At 38.4% G+C, this 18395-nt stretch overlaps 1 protein-coding gene across 17 annotated transcripts in view; it reads left to right on the top strand.

Moving 5' to 3' along the window:
• PRRC2C (proline rich coiled-coil 2C) overlaps nucleotides 1–18395 on the top strand; it is a 105077-nt gene that overhangs the window by 12236 nt on the left and 74446 nt on the right. For 12 of the 17 annotated variants that reach the window (XM_015124239.3, XM_015124187.3, XM_015124274.3 and 9 more), the window contains exons 2-5: nucleotides 12454–12622; nucleotides 13397–13574; nucleotides 14926–15035; nucleotides 16122–16247. In XM_015124239.3, coding sequence (XP_014979725.3) covers nucleotides 12511–12622; nucleotides 13397–13574; nucleotides 14926–15035; nucleotides 16122–16247 — 526 coding nt within the window. In that variant the 5' untranslated portion in view covers nucleotides 12454–12510. The remainder of the gene's footprint in view (nucleotides 1–12453; nucleotides 12623–13396; nucleotides 13575–14925; nucleotides 15036–16121; nucleotides 16248–18395) is intronic. The other 5 variants (XM_015124204.3, XM_015124225.3, XM_001099800.4 and 2 more) reach the window with 3 other exon arrangements.

Raw genomic sequence — 18395 nt, forward strand, 5'->3', positions numbered from 1 at the left:
ATTTTCTTTCACTGTCTGGATTAGACTTCAGTAAAACATTACTCCAGAAATTCTGGCAGTATCTTCATCCACCTTGCTTTTCTTTACTAGTTTACTAATTACTGATGCAACTGTAATCTCTGATTCAGTCCAGCTGCTTTTGTGCTTTCTACCACTCCCGACTCCCTAGATGTCCTACTGGACATTGAAGAGAATCATAACTGTACAAACTTGGGAATACTGTATACCCCTGCTCCCCAGCTTCTACTAGACTTTCTTTTTTTCTGTTTTTGAAGGGGAGACTGGGTCTTGCTTTGTTGCCCAACAGTTGCTATCATCGCTCACTGCAGCCTTGAACTCCTGGGTTCAAATGGCCCTTCCACCTCAGCCTCCTGAGTAGCTGGGACTGGGACTATAGACGTACTCTACCATACCCGGCCAATTGTTCATTTTGCGTAGAGACCAAGATCTCTCACTAAGTTGCACAGGCTGATCTGGAACTCCTGGGCTCAAGCATTCCTCCCTCCTTGGCCTCCCAAAATGCTGGGATTATAGGCGTGAGCCATGACACTCAGCCCTACTAGGCTTTCAGTGCTTCTTGCCAATGTCTTGGCTTTCACATTCTCCCATTTGCTTTTCAAACTTTTTCCAGCCTCCTCAAATTTTTAAACTCTACCTCCACTCAGTGGATGGGGAAAGCATGTCTCTTGTTCATCTGTTCCTAGCAGTGCGTGATATATGGTAGACCCTGGGTAAATATTTGTATGATTGAATAGTGGAACTAATCATTTTGAGTTTGAAGTTCCAACAAGAAATGTAAGTGATGTTTTGTAGACCATTAAAACTGTGTATCCAAAGATTGTAGCTTGAAGGAAAGTTTTGAGAATTGTGTTTACTGAAAATATTTGAAGCAGTGAAGAGCAGATGAAATGGCCAAAGGAGAAAGCACTTATTAATAGAAAAGGGAGAGATGGGCTGGGCACGGTGGCTTATGCCTGCAATCTCAGCACTTTAGGATTACTACTCAGGAGGCCGAGGCAGGTGGATCACTTGAGGTTTGGAGTTCTAGACCAGCCTGGCCAACATGGTGAAACCCTGTCTCTACTGAAAATACAAAAATTAGCCGGGCCTGGTGGCAGACACCTGTAATCCCAGCTACTCTGGCAGCTGAGGCAGGAGAATCGCTTGAACCCAGGAGGCAGAGGTTTCAGTAAGCCAAGATCATGCCACTGCAGTCCAGCCTGGGTGACAAAGTGAGACTCAAAAAAAGACAAAAAAGAAAAGGGAGCGATGGCAAGAAGAGACAGAAAAAAAGTTAACGAGGTTGAAAGCTGTCATAGTCATGGAAACCAGAGAAAATGGTTTACACAGAAGCTATTTACCTTTTATATTTATATGTGATACTTGACTATTATCAATTAGTTAATACACATTATTTCTTGATTTACAAATGTTCTGTAAAACACTTTTAGAGTATACTTCTCTGGAAATTGTTGTAATTCATTTTTAATGTTAACTACTTAAGTCTGGGGGGGCACTGTATTTTCCAGGGGAACTGAACTCATCATGAGAATAATGAGGAAAGAATAGTAAACAGAGCTTGGATATTTAGAAACCCATTGTGTCCAGAAAGAAAGTTACGTCATTTAATTGAATTTAGCAAATAGCAATTTGCTGAAGTATGGGGGTTATTTTTCCAAATATACTAAATTTTCAGTATTACTTAAAATTAAAGTTTTCTTTATTAAAACTAGAATCTTATAGTTTTGAGTACCAAAGGAATTTGAGAGACCATAGCTAATCTCTTTAACAAATGTGGAAACCACTTAGATTTTTTCCTCCAGATTTTCTCTCTCTTTTTTTTTTTAATTTAAATTTTTTTATTTTTAGAGACGAAATCTTGCCGTGTCACCCAGGCATGAGTGGACTGGTGCAATCACAGCTCACTGCAGCCTTGAACTTCTGCTCAGGCTATCCTCCCACCTCAGCCTCTTAAGTAACTTGGACTACGGGTGTGCGCCACCATGCCTGGCTACTTTTTAGTTGTTTTGTTAGAGACAATCTCACTATGTTGCCCAGGTTATCTCCACAGAGTTTCAATCTATGATAGCTATCCTTTCATGAAAAACATCCTTTTGTTATCACTGTTAAGTGTCATTCTTTGATTTTAAAAGGTTAATGTAAATATTATAATAAACCGTTGCCTTCCAAATTTCTTTTAGACCTTTTGGAAACAGTCTGCTTTAAAAGCCCTGGCTTCCTTTTTTTTCCTCCTAAACTTTTCTTTCATTTCAGTACTTTTTGTTCTTCCCCACAAAAACAAAACTGTTACAAGGTAATATTTGCTGTTCAAAATATGGAAAATGCAGATGCACATGTCTTGTTTTGTTTTGTTTTTTTGAGACAGGGTCTCACTCTCTTGGCCCAAGGTAGGGTGCAGTGGCGCCATTATGGCTCACTGAAGCCTTCCTGTGCTTCAGCAGTCCTCCCACCTCAGCCTCCTGAGTAGCTGTGACTACAGGTGTGCACCACCATACCCAGCTAATTTATTTATTTTTGTAGAGACAGGATCTCACTACCAGTTCAGTCTGGTCTTGAACTCCTAGGCTCAAGTGATCCTCCTGACTTGGCCTCCCAAAGTGCTGGGATTACAGTCATGAGCTACTGTGTGAACAGGGCTCACTACAGCTTTGACCTCCTGGACTCAAAGCAGTCCTCCCTGCCTCGGCCTCCTGAATAGCTGGGACTACAGGTGCCCACCACAACGCCCTGTTAGTTTTTGTATTTTTTGTAGAAACAGAGTTTTGTCATATTGCCCAGGCTGGTCTCAAACTCCTGAGCTCAAGTGATCTGCATGCCTTGGCCTCCCAAAGTGCTGGCATTACAGATGTGAGCCACCACTCCCAGCTGAGGTGTACTTGTTTTGATACATCTAATTACAATGAAAAATGCTAGTTTCTTACCAGCATTGCTCAGTTGGTCATAGACCCTTGAATTTAAAAGATGATTTTCTCTTCCCTAAACAGAGAAAGAAAGGTGTGTTATTCAGAAGGTTTTGTTTTTACAGGCTGATCCTCTGCCCTTAATGATTGAGAGTTTTTGATACATGGCAAGTAGGACAGTAATATAAAAAGTATTAACATTGTAAAAGTAATAAAAAAGCTTTTCAAAATTAAAATTGATGTAGGTAGAGGATATACTTCTTTTGATATCCTCTGTAACTGTGTGGATGGGTTTTGAAATCAGAGCTGGCAAGCTGAAGACGAATGCTACTGAGCTTGCTGTTTCAAGGGTTTTGGGATTACTAATTATGTAAATTGTACCATTTTGTTACTTAAATGTGGTTATGCTGAGTGCATCTGTGCCTACTCAGCAATTGAGATTTTTTTTAACTAGCTTTTTCCTTCAGTGGGTTTTCTTGGCCTTAAAACCTTTTTTGTTTTTTTGTTGCAAATGAGAGATGGGGTCTTGCTGGTATTGCCCAGGCTGGACTTGACTCTTGGACTCAAGTAATCATCCCACCCCGCCTTCTCAGTAGTTGGGACTCCAGGCATATACCACCACACCCAGCTTTTTTTGTGGCATTTGGAATAAACTCAAGGATAACACTTCTAATCCAAGGCTCTGCAAAATGTGACTTTTGCCTACTCTGATTTCGTCTCCTGCCAGTCTCCCTGAGGCATGATCAGTGAATGTTCATGTAAATGTGTTTGTAGGCCGGGCATGGTGGTTCACCCCTGTAATCCCAGCACTTTGGGAGGCTGAGGCACGTGAATCACCTGAGGTCAGGAGTTCAAGACCAGCCTAGCCGACATGACAAAACCCCATCTCTACTAAAAATACAAAAATTAGCCAGGCATCGTGGCACATGCCTGTAGTCCCAGCTACTTGAGAGGCTGAGGCAGGAGAATCGCTTGAACCCAGGAGGCGGAGGTTGCTGTGAGCCAGTATCACGCCACTGCACTCCAGCCTGAGCAACAGAGATTCCATCTCAAAAAAAAAAGAAAAAAGAAAAGAAACTGCCAAATTGTTTTTCAAAGTGATTGTGCTATTTTCATTTCCAGTTCTTCCATATTCTTGCCAAAACCTCATATAATCATTCTATAATTTTAGCAATTGTATTGATTGTGTGGAGGTATTTTATTTTGGTTTAAATTTGCATTTCCCAAATACAAATGATGCTGAGTGTATTAGTTTGTTCTCACATTGCCAAAGACATACCCAAGACTGGGTAATTTATAAAGTTAAGAGGTTTAATTGACTCACAGTTCCACATGGCTGGGGAGGCCTCACAATCATGGCAGAAGGAGAAGCAAAGCCAGGCCTTACATGGAAACTTCCCTTTATGAAACCATCAGATCTCTTTAGAATTATTCACTATCACAAGAACAGCACGGGAAAAACCCACCCCCATGATTCAGTTACCTTCCACCGGGTCCCTCCCATGACGTGGGAATTGTGGGAGCTACAATTCAAGATGAGATTTGGTTGGGGACACAGCCAAACCATATCACTGAGTATATTCATATGCTTACCTGCCATTTGTATATTTCTGGTGAAGTGTCTCTTCAAATCTCCTGCCTCTTTTTAAAAACTGGGTTGGTTGTTGTGAGAGTTTTGTATATATTCTTGGTAAAAGTTCTTTCTCAGATTTATGATTTGACAGTTTTTTTTCCAGACTCTAGCTTGTCCTTTATTTCTCAACAGTATCTTTCAAAAAGCAAAAGTCCAGTTTATAAATTTCATTTTTTATAGATTTTGCTTTTGGTGTTAATAGCTAAGAAGTCCTTATCTAACCCAGTGTCACAAAGATTTTCTCCTGTATTTTCTCTGGAAGTTTTACATTTTGTCTATGGTTCATTTTTGAGTTGAGTTTCATATATGGTGTGAGGTGTGAATCAGTGTTTTTTAATATTATGTACATGTAATTGCTCCAGTATCATTTTTGGGAAGACTGTCCTTTATCCACTGAATTTCTTTGCATTTGTCAAAAATCAAATGCTTATATGTATATATATTTCTAGACTCTGTTCTGCTCCACTGATCTATTTGTCTTATTTTTACACCAGTACCACACTGTCTTCATTGCTGTGCCTTAAGTCTTGAAAGCAAGTACTATTCACCTTTCAATTTCATTCTTTTCAAAGCTGGCGGGGTGGGAGTGGGGGTGGGGGCGGTGGTGCTATTCTAGAGGCAGACCATTTCTTTATAAATTTTAGAATCAGCCTGACAACTTTTTTCCTCCAATAAATTTCTTCTGAGGTTTTGTTTGGGATTGCTTTGAATTTGTAGATAAATTTGAAAATAATTGACATCTTAATATTGAGTCTTGTGATCCATGAACATGGCATATGTTCTTATGCCATGTTTATGTAGCTTTTTAAATAATGTTTTGTAGTATTCATTGTGTAGGTCTTACATATCTTTTGTCAGATGTATCCCTAAGTATTTCTTTTTTCTTTTTTTTTCTTTTCTTTTTTCTTTTTCTTTTTTTTTTTTTTTTTTTTTTTTTTTTTTGAGGCAGAGTTTCGCTCTTGTCGCCCAGGCTGGAGTGCAATGGCATGATCTCTGTTCACCGCAACCTCTGCCTCCCAGGTTCAAGCGATTCTCCTGCCTCAGCTTCCTGAGCAGCTGGGATTACAGGCACGCTGCACCACGCCTGGCTAATTTTTGTATTTTTAGTAGAGACAGGGTTTCTCCATGTTGGTCAGGCTGGTTTCGAACTCCCAACCTCAGGTGATCCACCTGCCTCGGCCTCCCAAAGTGCTGGAATTACAGGCATAAGCCACCGCACCTGACCGTGTTTCATTTTTTATTGCTATTACAAATGGCACTATATATAATTTCTGTTTCTAATTGTTTAGTACTGAATACAAATACAATTGAATTTTGTGTGTTGATCTTATATGCTCTTGTAAGCTCCCATCTAGTAGGTTTTTTTAAGATATCATCAGGTTTTCTATATATGTGATCGTACAGTGCTAACTATTAAAGACAATTTTACTTTATCCCTTCCAATTTGATTTTTTTGTTGTTGTTTCCTATTTTGCTGGCTGGAACTTGTAGTATAGTGTTGAACAGAAGTGTTAAGAGAGAGTAGATATCCTTGCCTCATTTCTCTTCATTGAAAGGAACAGAAGGGCAAGCATATTCAAACTTTTGACTGTTCCCTTCTATTCCTATTTATTGAGGATTTTTGTTTTATTTCTGTTTTTCAAATAAGGACTGGGTTGGTTTTTGTCAGATGCTTTTTCTGCATCCACATCATGCACTACATAATGATGTTTCAGTCAACAGTGGGCCGCATATATGACAGTGGCCTCATAAGATTATGGTACCACATTTTACTGTACACTTTCTATGTTTAGACATGTTTCGATATACAAATATTTTACCTTTTGTTACCGTTGCCTACAATATTCAGTATAGTAACATGCTGTGCTGGTTTGAAGTCTAGGAGCAATAGGCTATACCATATAGCCTCGGTGTTCAGTAGGCTATGCCACCTACATTTGTAAGTACACACTGTGATCACACTGGTGAAAAGTAGAGCCAGGGTTTCACCATTTTGGCTAGACTGGTCTCGACTTTAAGTGATCCATCCATCTCAGCCTCCCAGAGTGCTGGGATTACAGACATGAGCCACCTTGCCCAGCCAATTTTGTCTTTATTTTTGAAAGATGTTTTGTTGCATGTAGAATTCTGTTTTTATTTTTTCTTTCAGTAATTTAAGCATGTAGCTCTACTGCTTGCACCTTTTCCCATGAGGATTCTGCTGTTATTCAGTTTCTCTATATGTAAAGTAACTATTTTCTCTTGTTACTTTTAAGATTTTCTCTTTATCATTGGTTTTGAATACTTTGATTATGATAGGCTTTGGTGTGGGTTCTTCATACTTCTTAGACTTGGGCTTTGTTGAGTCTCTTGGGTCTGGGTTTGCAGTTTTCATCAAATTTGTACCATTTTAGCCATTATTTTTTCAGCTTGTCAAGCCCCTCTATGTGTAACACCAATTACACATAGATTAGGCTGTTGGAAGTTGTCTTAAGGTTCACTTAAGGTCCTTTTTTTTTTTTAAGCTTTTTTCACTTTATCTTTCCCATTGGATAGCTTCTATTGATGGCTTCAGATTCACTGTTTTTTTCCTTTGTGTGTGTGTGTGTGTGTTTAATGTTTCATTTGGAAAGGGGAGTTTTCTTTTTCATAAAGGATTGCAACCTGTAGTATTCTTACCTTTGGCAGTGTCTAATAATGCTAGTAATACCAATTGGTGAATTTTTTTCTCTACGTTTTGATGTCTTTTATGTCTATTTGTATTCAATCTTTAGCTTGTCGAACATATAGAATACAGTTATAAAGTAGCTTTTTCTTAGACAAGGTGACATAAGAAAAATAACTTAACATTCTTGTCCACTAATTCTAACATCAATAGTCAAGACTGGGTTGGTTTCACTTGCTTGATTTCCCCCACCCCAACCCCACTTGATTCTGGGATTCAGTTAAGTTACTGGGAAACTGTTTGATCTTTTCAAGTGTGGCTTTAAGGTTTGTTAGACAAGCCAGATGTGGTGGCACATGCCTGTAATCCCACCTACTGGGAAGAACCGAGTTGGGAGGATCACTTCAGACCAGCTTGGGCAATGTAGTGAGATCCCATCTCATTTATTTAACATAAAAAGAAGAAAAGATTTGTTAGACAAGATCAGATCAGTATTTACATTAGGGTAATTTTCACCCACTGCTGGAGGCAAGGCTTTGCTCAGTACTCTACCTGGGCTGGGTGCAGTGGCTCACGTCTGTAATCCCAGCACTTTGGGAGGCTGAGGACGGTGGATCACCTGAAGTCAGGAGTTCGAGACCACCCTGGCCAACATGGTGAAATCCCATCTCTACTAAAAATACAAAAATTAGCCGGGCGTGGTGGCAGACGCCTGTAGTCCCAACTACTTGGGCGGCAGAAGCAGGAGGATCACTTGAACCCAGAAGGCAGAGGTTGCAGTGAGCTGAGATCGCACTACTGTACTTAAGTAGCCGGGGCAACACAGTGAGACTGTCTCCAAAAAAAGAACAACTCTACCTAATGCCTGGTGAAGCATGTCATGTCATCTTTTTAGTCTTGTTTGTGAAACAGGTACTATTCCCAGCCCTTTATGAACTTTAGGCACTGTTCCCCTCTGATCCTCTCAGGTCTTTCTTTGCTGGCTTGTTAACAATATTAATTCTTCCAGTCTGTGAATGTGGGCAATCTTTACATTTATTTGGGTCTTCAATTTCTTGTATCAATTGTAGTTTTCAGTGTACAGGTATTTTGCTCCCTTGGTTAGATTTACTCCTAAGTACTTTCTTCTTTTTGATGCTCTAGTAAATGGAATCGTTTTCTTGATTTCCTTTTCAGCTAGGTTGTTATTGGTGAAAAGAAATGCAACTGATTTTTGTATGTTGATTTTGTATCCTGTTGCTTTACTGAGTTCATTTATTAGTTTCAACAGTTTTTGTGAAATTTTAGAGTTTTCTACTTAAAAGATCATGTCATCTGCAAACAGGGACAGTTTTACTTTCTTTCTGATTTGTGATGCCTTTTATTCCTTTTTTTGGTCTGATTGTTGTTGCTAGTCCTTCCAACGCTGTGTTGAATGGAAATGGTAAAAGTGGACATTCTAACTGTGTACTAGATCGCAGGAAAAAGCCTTCAGGTTTCTCCCATTGGTTATGATGTTAGCTGTGGGATTTTTATAAATGACCTTTATTATGTTGAGGAATTTTCTTCTGTACCTATTTTGTTGAGAGTTTTTATCGTGAAAGGATGTTAAACTTTGTCACACGGTTTTCTGCATTTATTGAGATGATCATTTGGTTTTTACTTTTCATTCTGTTAAACTGTGGTATATCACATCGATTTGCATATGTTAAACCAGTCTTGCATTCTAGGGATAAATCAAACTTGGTCCTGGTATTTAATTGGTTTAACATGTTATTGAGAAGGATTGGTATTGTCTTTAAGTAGGGAAGTTAAGGTTCATTTTATGATTCTTTTAAGCTTGAGTGTTCTGTGATGGCTAGAGTTAAATCGGATATTCTATAACCCTGTGGTTAAATTGTGTATTACTACTTTGTTTTCCTTTGTAAGAATATGGAAAAGCTGAACTTGGCATTTTATTTTGATTTTTATTTAGTTGTAACATTGGACATTTTAATACGCTTGCTCACTAATATTTCTCTAGTGAATTGTCTGTTCATAGCTTTACTCTTTGGGCTTCTTTGATTTGTTGAGTTCTTATAGCATATTTACATTTTGTCAAGTGTTGATTATTTTGTACACTGACCATCAATTTAATTTTTTTTTCTTTTTTTTCTTTTGTTTTGGGGGGGGAGACAGAGTCTTGCTCTGTTGCCCAGGCTGGAGTGCAGTGGCGCGATCTCTGTTCACTGCAAGCTCCGCCTCCCAGGTTCAAACCATTCTCCTGCCTCAGCCTCCCCAGTAGCTGGGACTACAGGCACCCGCCACCATGCTTGGCTAATTTTTTTTATTTTTAGTAGAGACGGGGTTTCACCGTGTTAGCCAGGATGGTCTTGATCTCCTGACCTCACGATCTGCCCGTCTTGGCCTCTCAAAGTGCTGGGATTACAGGCATGAGCCACGGCTCCGAGCCCAATTTGATTTTTTAACCATTGTTTTTCTCTTATGCTGGACAGAATGTTTAGTAGGCTTGCTTCTTAAAGTTTTGCTATGAAATAGATGCCTGTGTTCTAGTTAAAGGTGAAGCTTCATTCAAAACAAAGAAATGTAAACAGGCAGTGTGGGGATATATTCCTCAGGAGTACTGAGCAGAAGGTAATGAGTTAGTAATTAAAGCCAAAGGAGCTAATGAGATTTCCTAGACAAGAGTTTAGATAAGAAGGGAAGTGGGGATAGGATGAAGAGCACCAGAGGAAAGATTGACCTTAAATGGAATGAGAAGAAAGATAAACTTTATGTATTGCAGTGGTTCTCAAACTACTTTCAGTTAGAATCACCTCAAGAATTTTTTTTAAAAAAGAGTTGATGCCCAATTGCCCCCCTGCCTCCAGATTTGTATACAGCAAGAGTTGAGAATCACTGCTTAGAATATATCTGCTTATAATAAGTCAGTAGGTCTTAACATTTTTGTAAGTCTTAGAATCAGTCTGGAAGACTTGCTGTAAAGAATGCTGGGCCCCTTCCTCAAGAGTTTTGAGTCAGTAGGTCTGGGTTGGGACCTGAGAATTTTCATTTTTATCCTATTTCTAGAGAAACATGGTTTCTGTAGAATCACGTCTCAGAAACGTTGTTCTTTTTTTTTTTTTTTTTTTTGAGACGGAGTCTCAGTTTGTCACCCAGGCTGTACTCATGATCTCGGCTCACTGCAACCTCCACCTCCTAGGTTCAAGTGATTCTCCTGCCTCAGCCTCCCGAGTAGCTAGGATTACAGGCGCCTGCCGCCATGACTGGCTAATTTTTGTATTTTTAGTAGAGACAGGGTTTCCCCATGTTAGCCAGGCTGGTCTTGAACTCCTGACCTCAGGTGATCCGCCTGCCTCAGCCTCCCAAAGTGCTGGGATTACAGGCGTGAGCCATCGTGCCCGGCCGGAAACATGGTTCTGTGAACCGCAGTAGCAGTAGGTGTAGGAAGGAAAGATTGGATGTTAGATACAGGTTGGTTTGGAGATTTGCTCCTAGAAAGTTTAAGGAGTTCTTTTCTCATGATGTTGCTTTCTCTCTAACATACAGAAAGGGTCTCCACCAAGAGTGTTGCATGAGTAGTAATGGTATTCAGAAAAGTCCAAGATTTGAGGATCCTTAGTTAAATAACTTGAGCAAGTTGACTGTTTTTCTTGATACATCAGTTCCTTTTTTTTTCACCTGATGAAACAGCTCTTTGAATTTTAATTTTGTCAGGTAGTGAATATTTACTGTTCTCTTTTGTCACTGTAGATGAATATTCTTTCTATATCTTTGTGCATGTTACTGGTAAATTTGCCAATAGGATAGATTTGGTAGTACATTCTCTTTTCACAACATCATCATCATCATCATTAGCGCTCTTGGGGTATAATTAATTGTATACGTTCTTCTACATGTAGTGGCAAATTGTATTAGTGTAGTCCTTTTGGTTGCAGGTCAGTCTTTTTTCAGGTTGCCGGTTGTCTCAAGGAAGGGTGGTTTATTGTAAATGTATATATGGAAAGCGAAATGGTTATCTACATTGTTATGTGGGAGGAGGCAGCACAGTGTAATGGATTGAACCCGACACCCTGGTTTCAAATTCAATCTAATTTAGTCTTTATGTGTAAAAATCAAGATAGTAGCTACACCATAAAGTTGTTAGACTGAAATGAGATAATAGATGTGAGAATGCCTGATAAATTTTATGGAACTATACAAACGTCGGGTGGCATTTTACATGCATATAAAATGACGTCTCTGCTGATTCTGTAATTGACAAATATAAAACTAACAGATGAAACGAAATTTATAAAAGTAAAGTGGATATAGGCTTTACTTTGATGCTTTCTGCGTGGTATACCTATTCTATACTATCTTTGGCTCCCGTGTTTCAGTTCTCAGTGTTTTTAGCGATTGATTGTTTCTGTGGTAGAATTAGCCATCTTCTACCCTACTGCTACACTAACCCCTCAAAAACAAAAACAACCCTTAGTTTGATATGTGTCTACAACTTCATTAAATTGAAGGGAAATAGTAGGAGACATAATTTGTCTTTTTCTCCTATTTATTAATAATCTAAGTTAGAGTGCATCACCAAGATGAGGGTACATTAGCTCTAAAGATGAGGATTCTCTTTGTATTTGAATGCTTATGAAAATATTATTTATTTCTACAACTTCTCATATGTAAGGGAACTTTATATATGCTTTGGAAAAAATGCATACTGATTTTTGAATATTTAGTCCACAGCGATGAAATAGGTTATTTTTATGTACCTTGTGTTTGTGAGATGTTTTACCTTTTACAAAATGAAGAGAACAAAGAATGTTGTTTCTGTTCTAATCTGTTAAATTAATAGAGCTTTGTTGGGCACATATTGCCTGATGATTTAGGAATGTAGTATGTAGGGGAATGAAGATGTCCTCCTGTCATTTGGATTCCATGTGCAAAGGTTGATGTCAGTCATTTCAAGCATATTAAATTGGATAATATGTCTTTTTAAAATAGTCTCAATAGGCTCACTGTGTTTGAACTATTCATGTCAGCATGGAATTGTAACCCTTATTCTCTATGATAGAGTTAAGCAGTTATAAACCATATATAACTGATATATTTCACAAGTGCATGATAGCTTGTTATGATCAATTTTGTTGTGTATTGGTTATTGGAATTTGACAGTATTAAAAAGTTCTGTGAAATTATTGATATGGGAAGTTTTTTCTGAATTTCTGTGAACATTTGAATTTACTGAGTTTTTCGTCTTTATTTTTCTTTCTTATGTACATCTTAAGGACTGGGGTTTTAAGGGGTGTGGCAGGAGGTTTTGGACTCGATGAGTTTCCACCGAAATGTCGGAGAAGTCAGGCCAGAGCACAAAAGCAAAGGATGGGAAAAAGTATGCAACACTCAGTTTATTTAATACTTACAAGGGGAAATCATTAGAAACACAGAAAACCACAGGTGAGTAAAATCAAGTGACACTTACGTTTTTCGTGGTTTGTTTTGTTACCATAAGTGATACACGTGCTGCTATGAGAAACTAGGATGTACCCAAGTTAATACCACCCTATTTACATTTGCCTTTTTATGCATGCACGCGTTTTTCAGAGAATGTGTGATAAACATCTTGTAATGGAAAATTTATACTTTCATAGAGCCCTTTAAAAATATTTTTGTTTTTCTCTGTTGTCAGCAGGAAAAAAGAACTGTATGGCTCTAAAGGGGAAACTCAGTCAATGAGATTGATAGGCACAGACCTATATATTAGTGGGAATTTAGTATCTTTTTAGTTATAGACTAGACAAAGTCCTATGTTTCATGTGTGTGTGTGTGTTAGATACTGTGACCTAGTGAGTATAGTGAAAACTGAAAATCATGTATGGCATATTAACAGTATTCTTTATGAACATAAAATCAATACATTTATTCTCTAACATTCGAAGTTTTGAGTTTGAAATAGATTCTCTGAAAAAATATCAGCATTATCAGTGTTTTCTGTAGTGTATTGAATTGCATTGTTAGAATTTTTAAGGAATCTGTTAAATGCTGTTAAATGGCTTGATTTCGACACTGAATTGTGTTGCAACTGTAGCTTAGTTTTAAACTTATTATCTTAAAATATATGAATGAAAATCATTCAGGGATTGCATTAATTCCTATTTTTCTATATTGTTTGAGGAATAATATGGGTAATAAAATAGATGTTCTAAGAAAGTTGATGTTATTGATCTTTAGTTGCAGCTCGACATGGATTACAGAGTCTTGGAAAAGTCGGTATTTCACGGCGTATGCCTCCACCTGCTAACCTCCCGAGTCTTAAAGCAGAAAACAAAGGCAATGATCCTAATGTAAATATTGTACCTAAAGATGGCACAGGGTGGGCATCAAAACAAGAGCAACATGAAGAAGAAAAGTGAGTCAAAGTCTGTTAAAGAATGAAGCCCTTCCCCTTTCATTGTAGGGAACTTATGTTTGAGTACCTGCTATTTACTAAGTGTCATGCTGTCTGTATTACATATTACATATTTTATACTCTTTAAAGTCTTTTTACTATAGTAACTTTTGGTTAATTTTCCCTATTACAAGTATTTCTATTTGTCAGGGTAGAACAGATGACAATTGCAAATCACAACCTTGCTTATATCATAGCCTTTATTAGGCTCCCCCTTCTCTTAACTACCACCAACTCCAGTATTCCCTTTCCAATATGATTAAGAGTTGACTCTGATACCTAAATTTCATGATACTAAGGGTGTCTGTCTGCCAATTTACTGTGTATCTCTAGCATTGAAATTGCCTGATGTTTCATAGGTGCTCAAGTAATAATTTGTATATACTCTAGCAAGAAAGCTAGGATAGAATTAATAGTGTCCATCTTAGTCATCGTTCTTTCAACAACTATTTAGACTTCTGTGTGTCAAGGATTTTGCCAGTCTTTTAGCTAATTGAATGACCAAGCCTAAATAGTGGTAATTTTAAAAAATAAGATAAGCCATTGGATACTTGATGTTTTCTTGCCTATCTCTTATCAAAATTCTATACTCCTGCCTGGGGAGATTTGTATAGTAAATGTGACTACTTCTGTAGAAATTTATCACATACTTATGCTTGTTAGCTGTAGTAAAATTATTTTATAGTATTGAGTCAGTTATAGGTATGAGTGTACCAGAAGTATATTGCATTTTGTGAGCGTCTTAACTACTTTCTTATTTTTAAGCATTACCTCATTACAAGAATTGAATAAAACTGTACAGCCTTTCAAAATACCTTTTACTCACGTGAATGTATTAGGCAGATTGCTGTTACCTCTTTGAATAACAGTAATAAGTACAGTGGTGATCCCGTTGACTTCCAGGTGGAGAGTTTGCTTAGCTTTAGCCCTCAGCTAATTTCACCATTCCAGACTGTATGTATGTTTATACTGCTATTTTTAATTATAAATGTTCACTTCTTCAAAGCAGATATTTGTTAACTATGTTCCATTGAAAGTGTGTGTGTGTGGTTTTTTTTTTTTTTTTTTTTTAAACAAAATGGAAAACAAGCAAAACTCATCTCATTGGATTATTCAAAGGCAGAGATGAAAGGGGATAAAAATAGCCATAAATCATTTAAAGGAATGTTGCAGAGAGAAAACATTTATAGGAGATTTACCAATGAATAAACATATAGCCAAAATAATTTGTACACAGATTTACCTTAAATATAATACTGATTTTATTTACACGTACAGTATCTGAAATAATGGATTCATATTTTTTTTTAAGAACACCAGAAGTGCCACCAGCACAGCCAAAACCTGGGGTTGCAGCTCCCCCAGAAGTAGCACCTGCTCCCAAATCATGGGCCAGTAACAAGCAAGGTGGGCAAGGAGATGGTAAGTGGACATTAGTTGGGGAAACTGCCTAGGCTTGATAGTTACTGAACAGCCATGCAGGAGATAAAGGGTGAACTGTGTTTTGGTAGAGCCATAAAGCATTGTTAAAGGATATACTTTCGAGGCTCTTAAAAGGTTTTTTAAAAAATCTCTTGGGCTAGCTAAATTCCAGTGTCAAGAGCCATGCATGAGTCAATGATACTGGTTAAGAAAAGGAGTCTTTAAGATACCCTCTGCCCCACATTATTTTATCTTTACATCTACATATCCAAGCAAAGCTTGTACCTTCAAAGTATCCAGCCATTGCATAGTTTGTGAGAAACCATACTCATTTTTCAACTGTGTCCCCAACTTCTCCTGTTTCCGACATGCTGCCAGGATTTCCTGAGAGAAGAGCTAGAAAGTAGCCATAAAGCACCACTGCTGTAATATTACCCTTTTCCCCAAGGAATGATGGAATCCCCAGCAGAATTTAGTTTTCCTACTTTCAAAACAGGGACTGTCTATAAAACATTCTATGGAAGAACCGATCTGGGCCCTCAAGCTAATAAAACTAGCTCTTTTAATTTAAAAAAATAGGTAGATAGGAAGTTGGGTGAATAGTGAGGTGCAGTCATCTCAGCTGTAAATTAAATCAAAGTAAAGTAAATGAAGCAGTAAATTAAATAAAGGCATTTTAGCCTCATCTTGAGCTTGGAGTCTTTATTCATCAAACACTATTTCAGTAATATGATTTGAACGAATTCTGAGAATTCTTAGCAAAGGAATTTGATGGGTATTGAAAATGTAAGGAGTTGTAATGAAAGAGAAACAAGAGAAGCTCTTCACTTGCATGGTCATCTTAAATGAGTCCTCTGGAATGGTGCTGGAAGATTACTGTCTTAGACTTTCATCTCCTCATGGCTGATCATTAGCTTTTCAAAGGAGTCTAGATGAATTTTAAAGATTTATGGCTATGAACAGTCATCACTGAAATGTGGAATAATTTATGAGAAAGAGGCAGAGAGCTCTATCCTGGAAGGGTGGCTTGTATTATCTTCAGTATAAAAGTTACCTTTAATTTTTTTTTTTTTTTTTAATCTATAGGAATCCAAGTGAATAGTCAGTTTCAGCAAGAATTTCCCAGCCTGCAGGCAGCTGGGGATCAGGAAAAAAAAGAAAAGGAAACAAATGATGACAACTATGGACCTGGACCCAGTTTACGCCCACCAAGTAAGAGTACTTTCTCTTTAATACAAAGTGAGATCATATTTGTATATTATCTTGCAATACAACCTCCTGCTTGCTGTTGTATGTATGATTTGCCTAGTTTGAAAAGGCATACTTAGTACTATAGTCACTTGCTACTCAGGTGTGATTTTTGCAGCGACAGTATCAACATAACTTGAGAACATGTTAGAAATGTGTAATCTTGGCCGGGCGCGGGGGCTCAAGCCTGTAATCCCAGCACTTTGGGAGGCCGAGACGGGCGGATCACGAGGTCAGGAGATCGAGACCATCCTGGCGAACACGGTGAAACCCCGTCTCTACTAAAAAAATACAAAAAACTAGCCGGGCGAGGTGGCGGGCGCCTGTAGTCCCAGCTACTCGGGAGGCTGAGGCAGGAGAATGGCGTGAGCCCGGGAGGCGGAGCTTGCAGTGAGCTGAGATCCGGCCACTGCACTCCAGCCTGGGCGACAGAGCGAGACTCCGTCTCAAAAAAAAAAGAAATGTGTAATCTTGGGCCTTGCATCCAACTTCCTAAATCAAAATCTACATGTTAACAAGATGTCCAGGTGACTTTCATGTATATCAATGTTTGGACTTTTCTATATTAGTAAGTTTTTGAGCAAGCTTTGAGCAAGTTTTGAGCAATACTTAATACTGTATTAATATTTGGTGATTCCTCACTTTCTGAGCTCAAACTGAGGAAACAAGTAATTTTGGATAGTGAGGGATAGTTTATGTACATTACAAAGCAAAAACTAAAAATAGAAGTATAAAATTTTTGAGGGATTTTTAAATGTCTTCTTAATTGTGATAGCTTCATATTGTCATTACCAAGTATCTTAAAGTACCTTGTTTACATGGGGAGGTTCATCTGTGACAGAAGTGTTTACAAATTCCATATTTCTTTTTTTTTTTTTTGAGACAGAGTCTCGCTCTTGTCACCCAGGTTGGAGTGCAGTGGCGCGATCTCGGCTGACTGCGAGCCCCGCCTCCCGGGTTCACGCCATTCTCCTGCGTCAGCCTCAGCCTCTCGAGTAGCTGGGACTACAGGCGCCCGTGACCACGCCCGGCTAATTTTTTATATTTTTAGTAGAGATGGGGTTTTGCCATGTTAGCCAGGATGGTCTCGATCTCCTGACCGCGTGATCTGCCCGCCTCGGCCTCCCAAAGTGCTGGGATTACAGGCGTGAGCCACCGTGCCCGGCACAAATTCCGTATTTCTAATAACCTGATATATTTTATATTTTTTGGCTCTTATCAGATCTAAATAAATCTAAATTTTATTTTTATTTTTCAAGCGTCATAATGTGGTTGGTGCATTTGTATTAGAAATAGATGTGCCAACTCCTCTTTTCTTGTTCAGTTGAATTTTCAGTTATCTATTGCTGCATAACAAATTTAGCAATGTAAAACAACAAACTGAACTATACTTATGATATCCCACTGTATCTGAAAGTCAGGAATCCAGGATCAGCTTAGCTTGAGGTTCTGGCCAAGGGACTCCTCTCTCAAAGCTGCAGTTAAGCTGTCTAAAGATGACTTGACTGGGGCTACACTTCCAAACTGGTGTAGCTATTGGCTCTTTACTTTCATGGTCTCTTAGTGGAGCTGCTTATGACATGGCTTTTGCAGAATAAATGATAAGAGACAGATATCCTCCACCCAAGACAGAAGCCCACAGTCTTTAATAACTTAATCTGGAAAGGGACATGCTATCACTTCTGCCATATTCTACAGGTTACACAGACCAACCCTGCTATATTGTGAGAAGAGACTACACATAGTGTAAATACCAGAAGATAAAGATAATTTGGGCTATCCAGGAGACTGGTTACCATGCAGTGTTTCTTAGCAAAACCACCTAGCTGTTTTATTTGGTTAAGTGTAGTTACACCAGATAATTTCACACAGTCCGTTCACTTGGGGGCATCTGTAACTAGCAATGATATACTGGAAACAGACAAATGAGAATATCACTGTCAACCCTTCCAGATTGTAGAAGTCCCATCTTCCTTCCCTCAGGAAACCTCAGGTGTGTCACTCTGAAACATGGCCATCTGATATAGGGAGAGCAGTGATTTTCATCTCTATACCAAATATTGTTAAAGCCTCATAGAGAAGTTCTAATATTTTCTTCTCCCACCCCAGTAT

The sequence above is a fragment of the Macaca mulatta genome, chromosome 1, assembly GCF_049350105.2.
Source record: "Macaca mulatta isolate MMU2019108-1 chromosome 1, T2T-MMU8v2.0, whole genome shotgun sequence".
In the NCBI taxonomy this organism is placed as follows: domain Eukaryota; kingdom Metazoa; phylum Chordata; class Mammalia; order Primates; family Cercopithecidae; genus Macaca; species Macaca mulatta.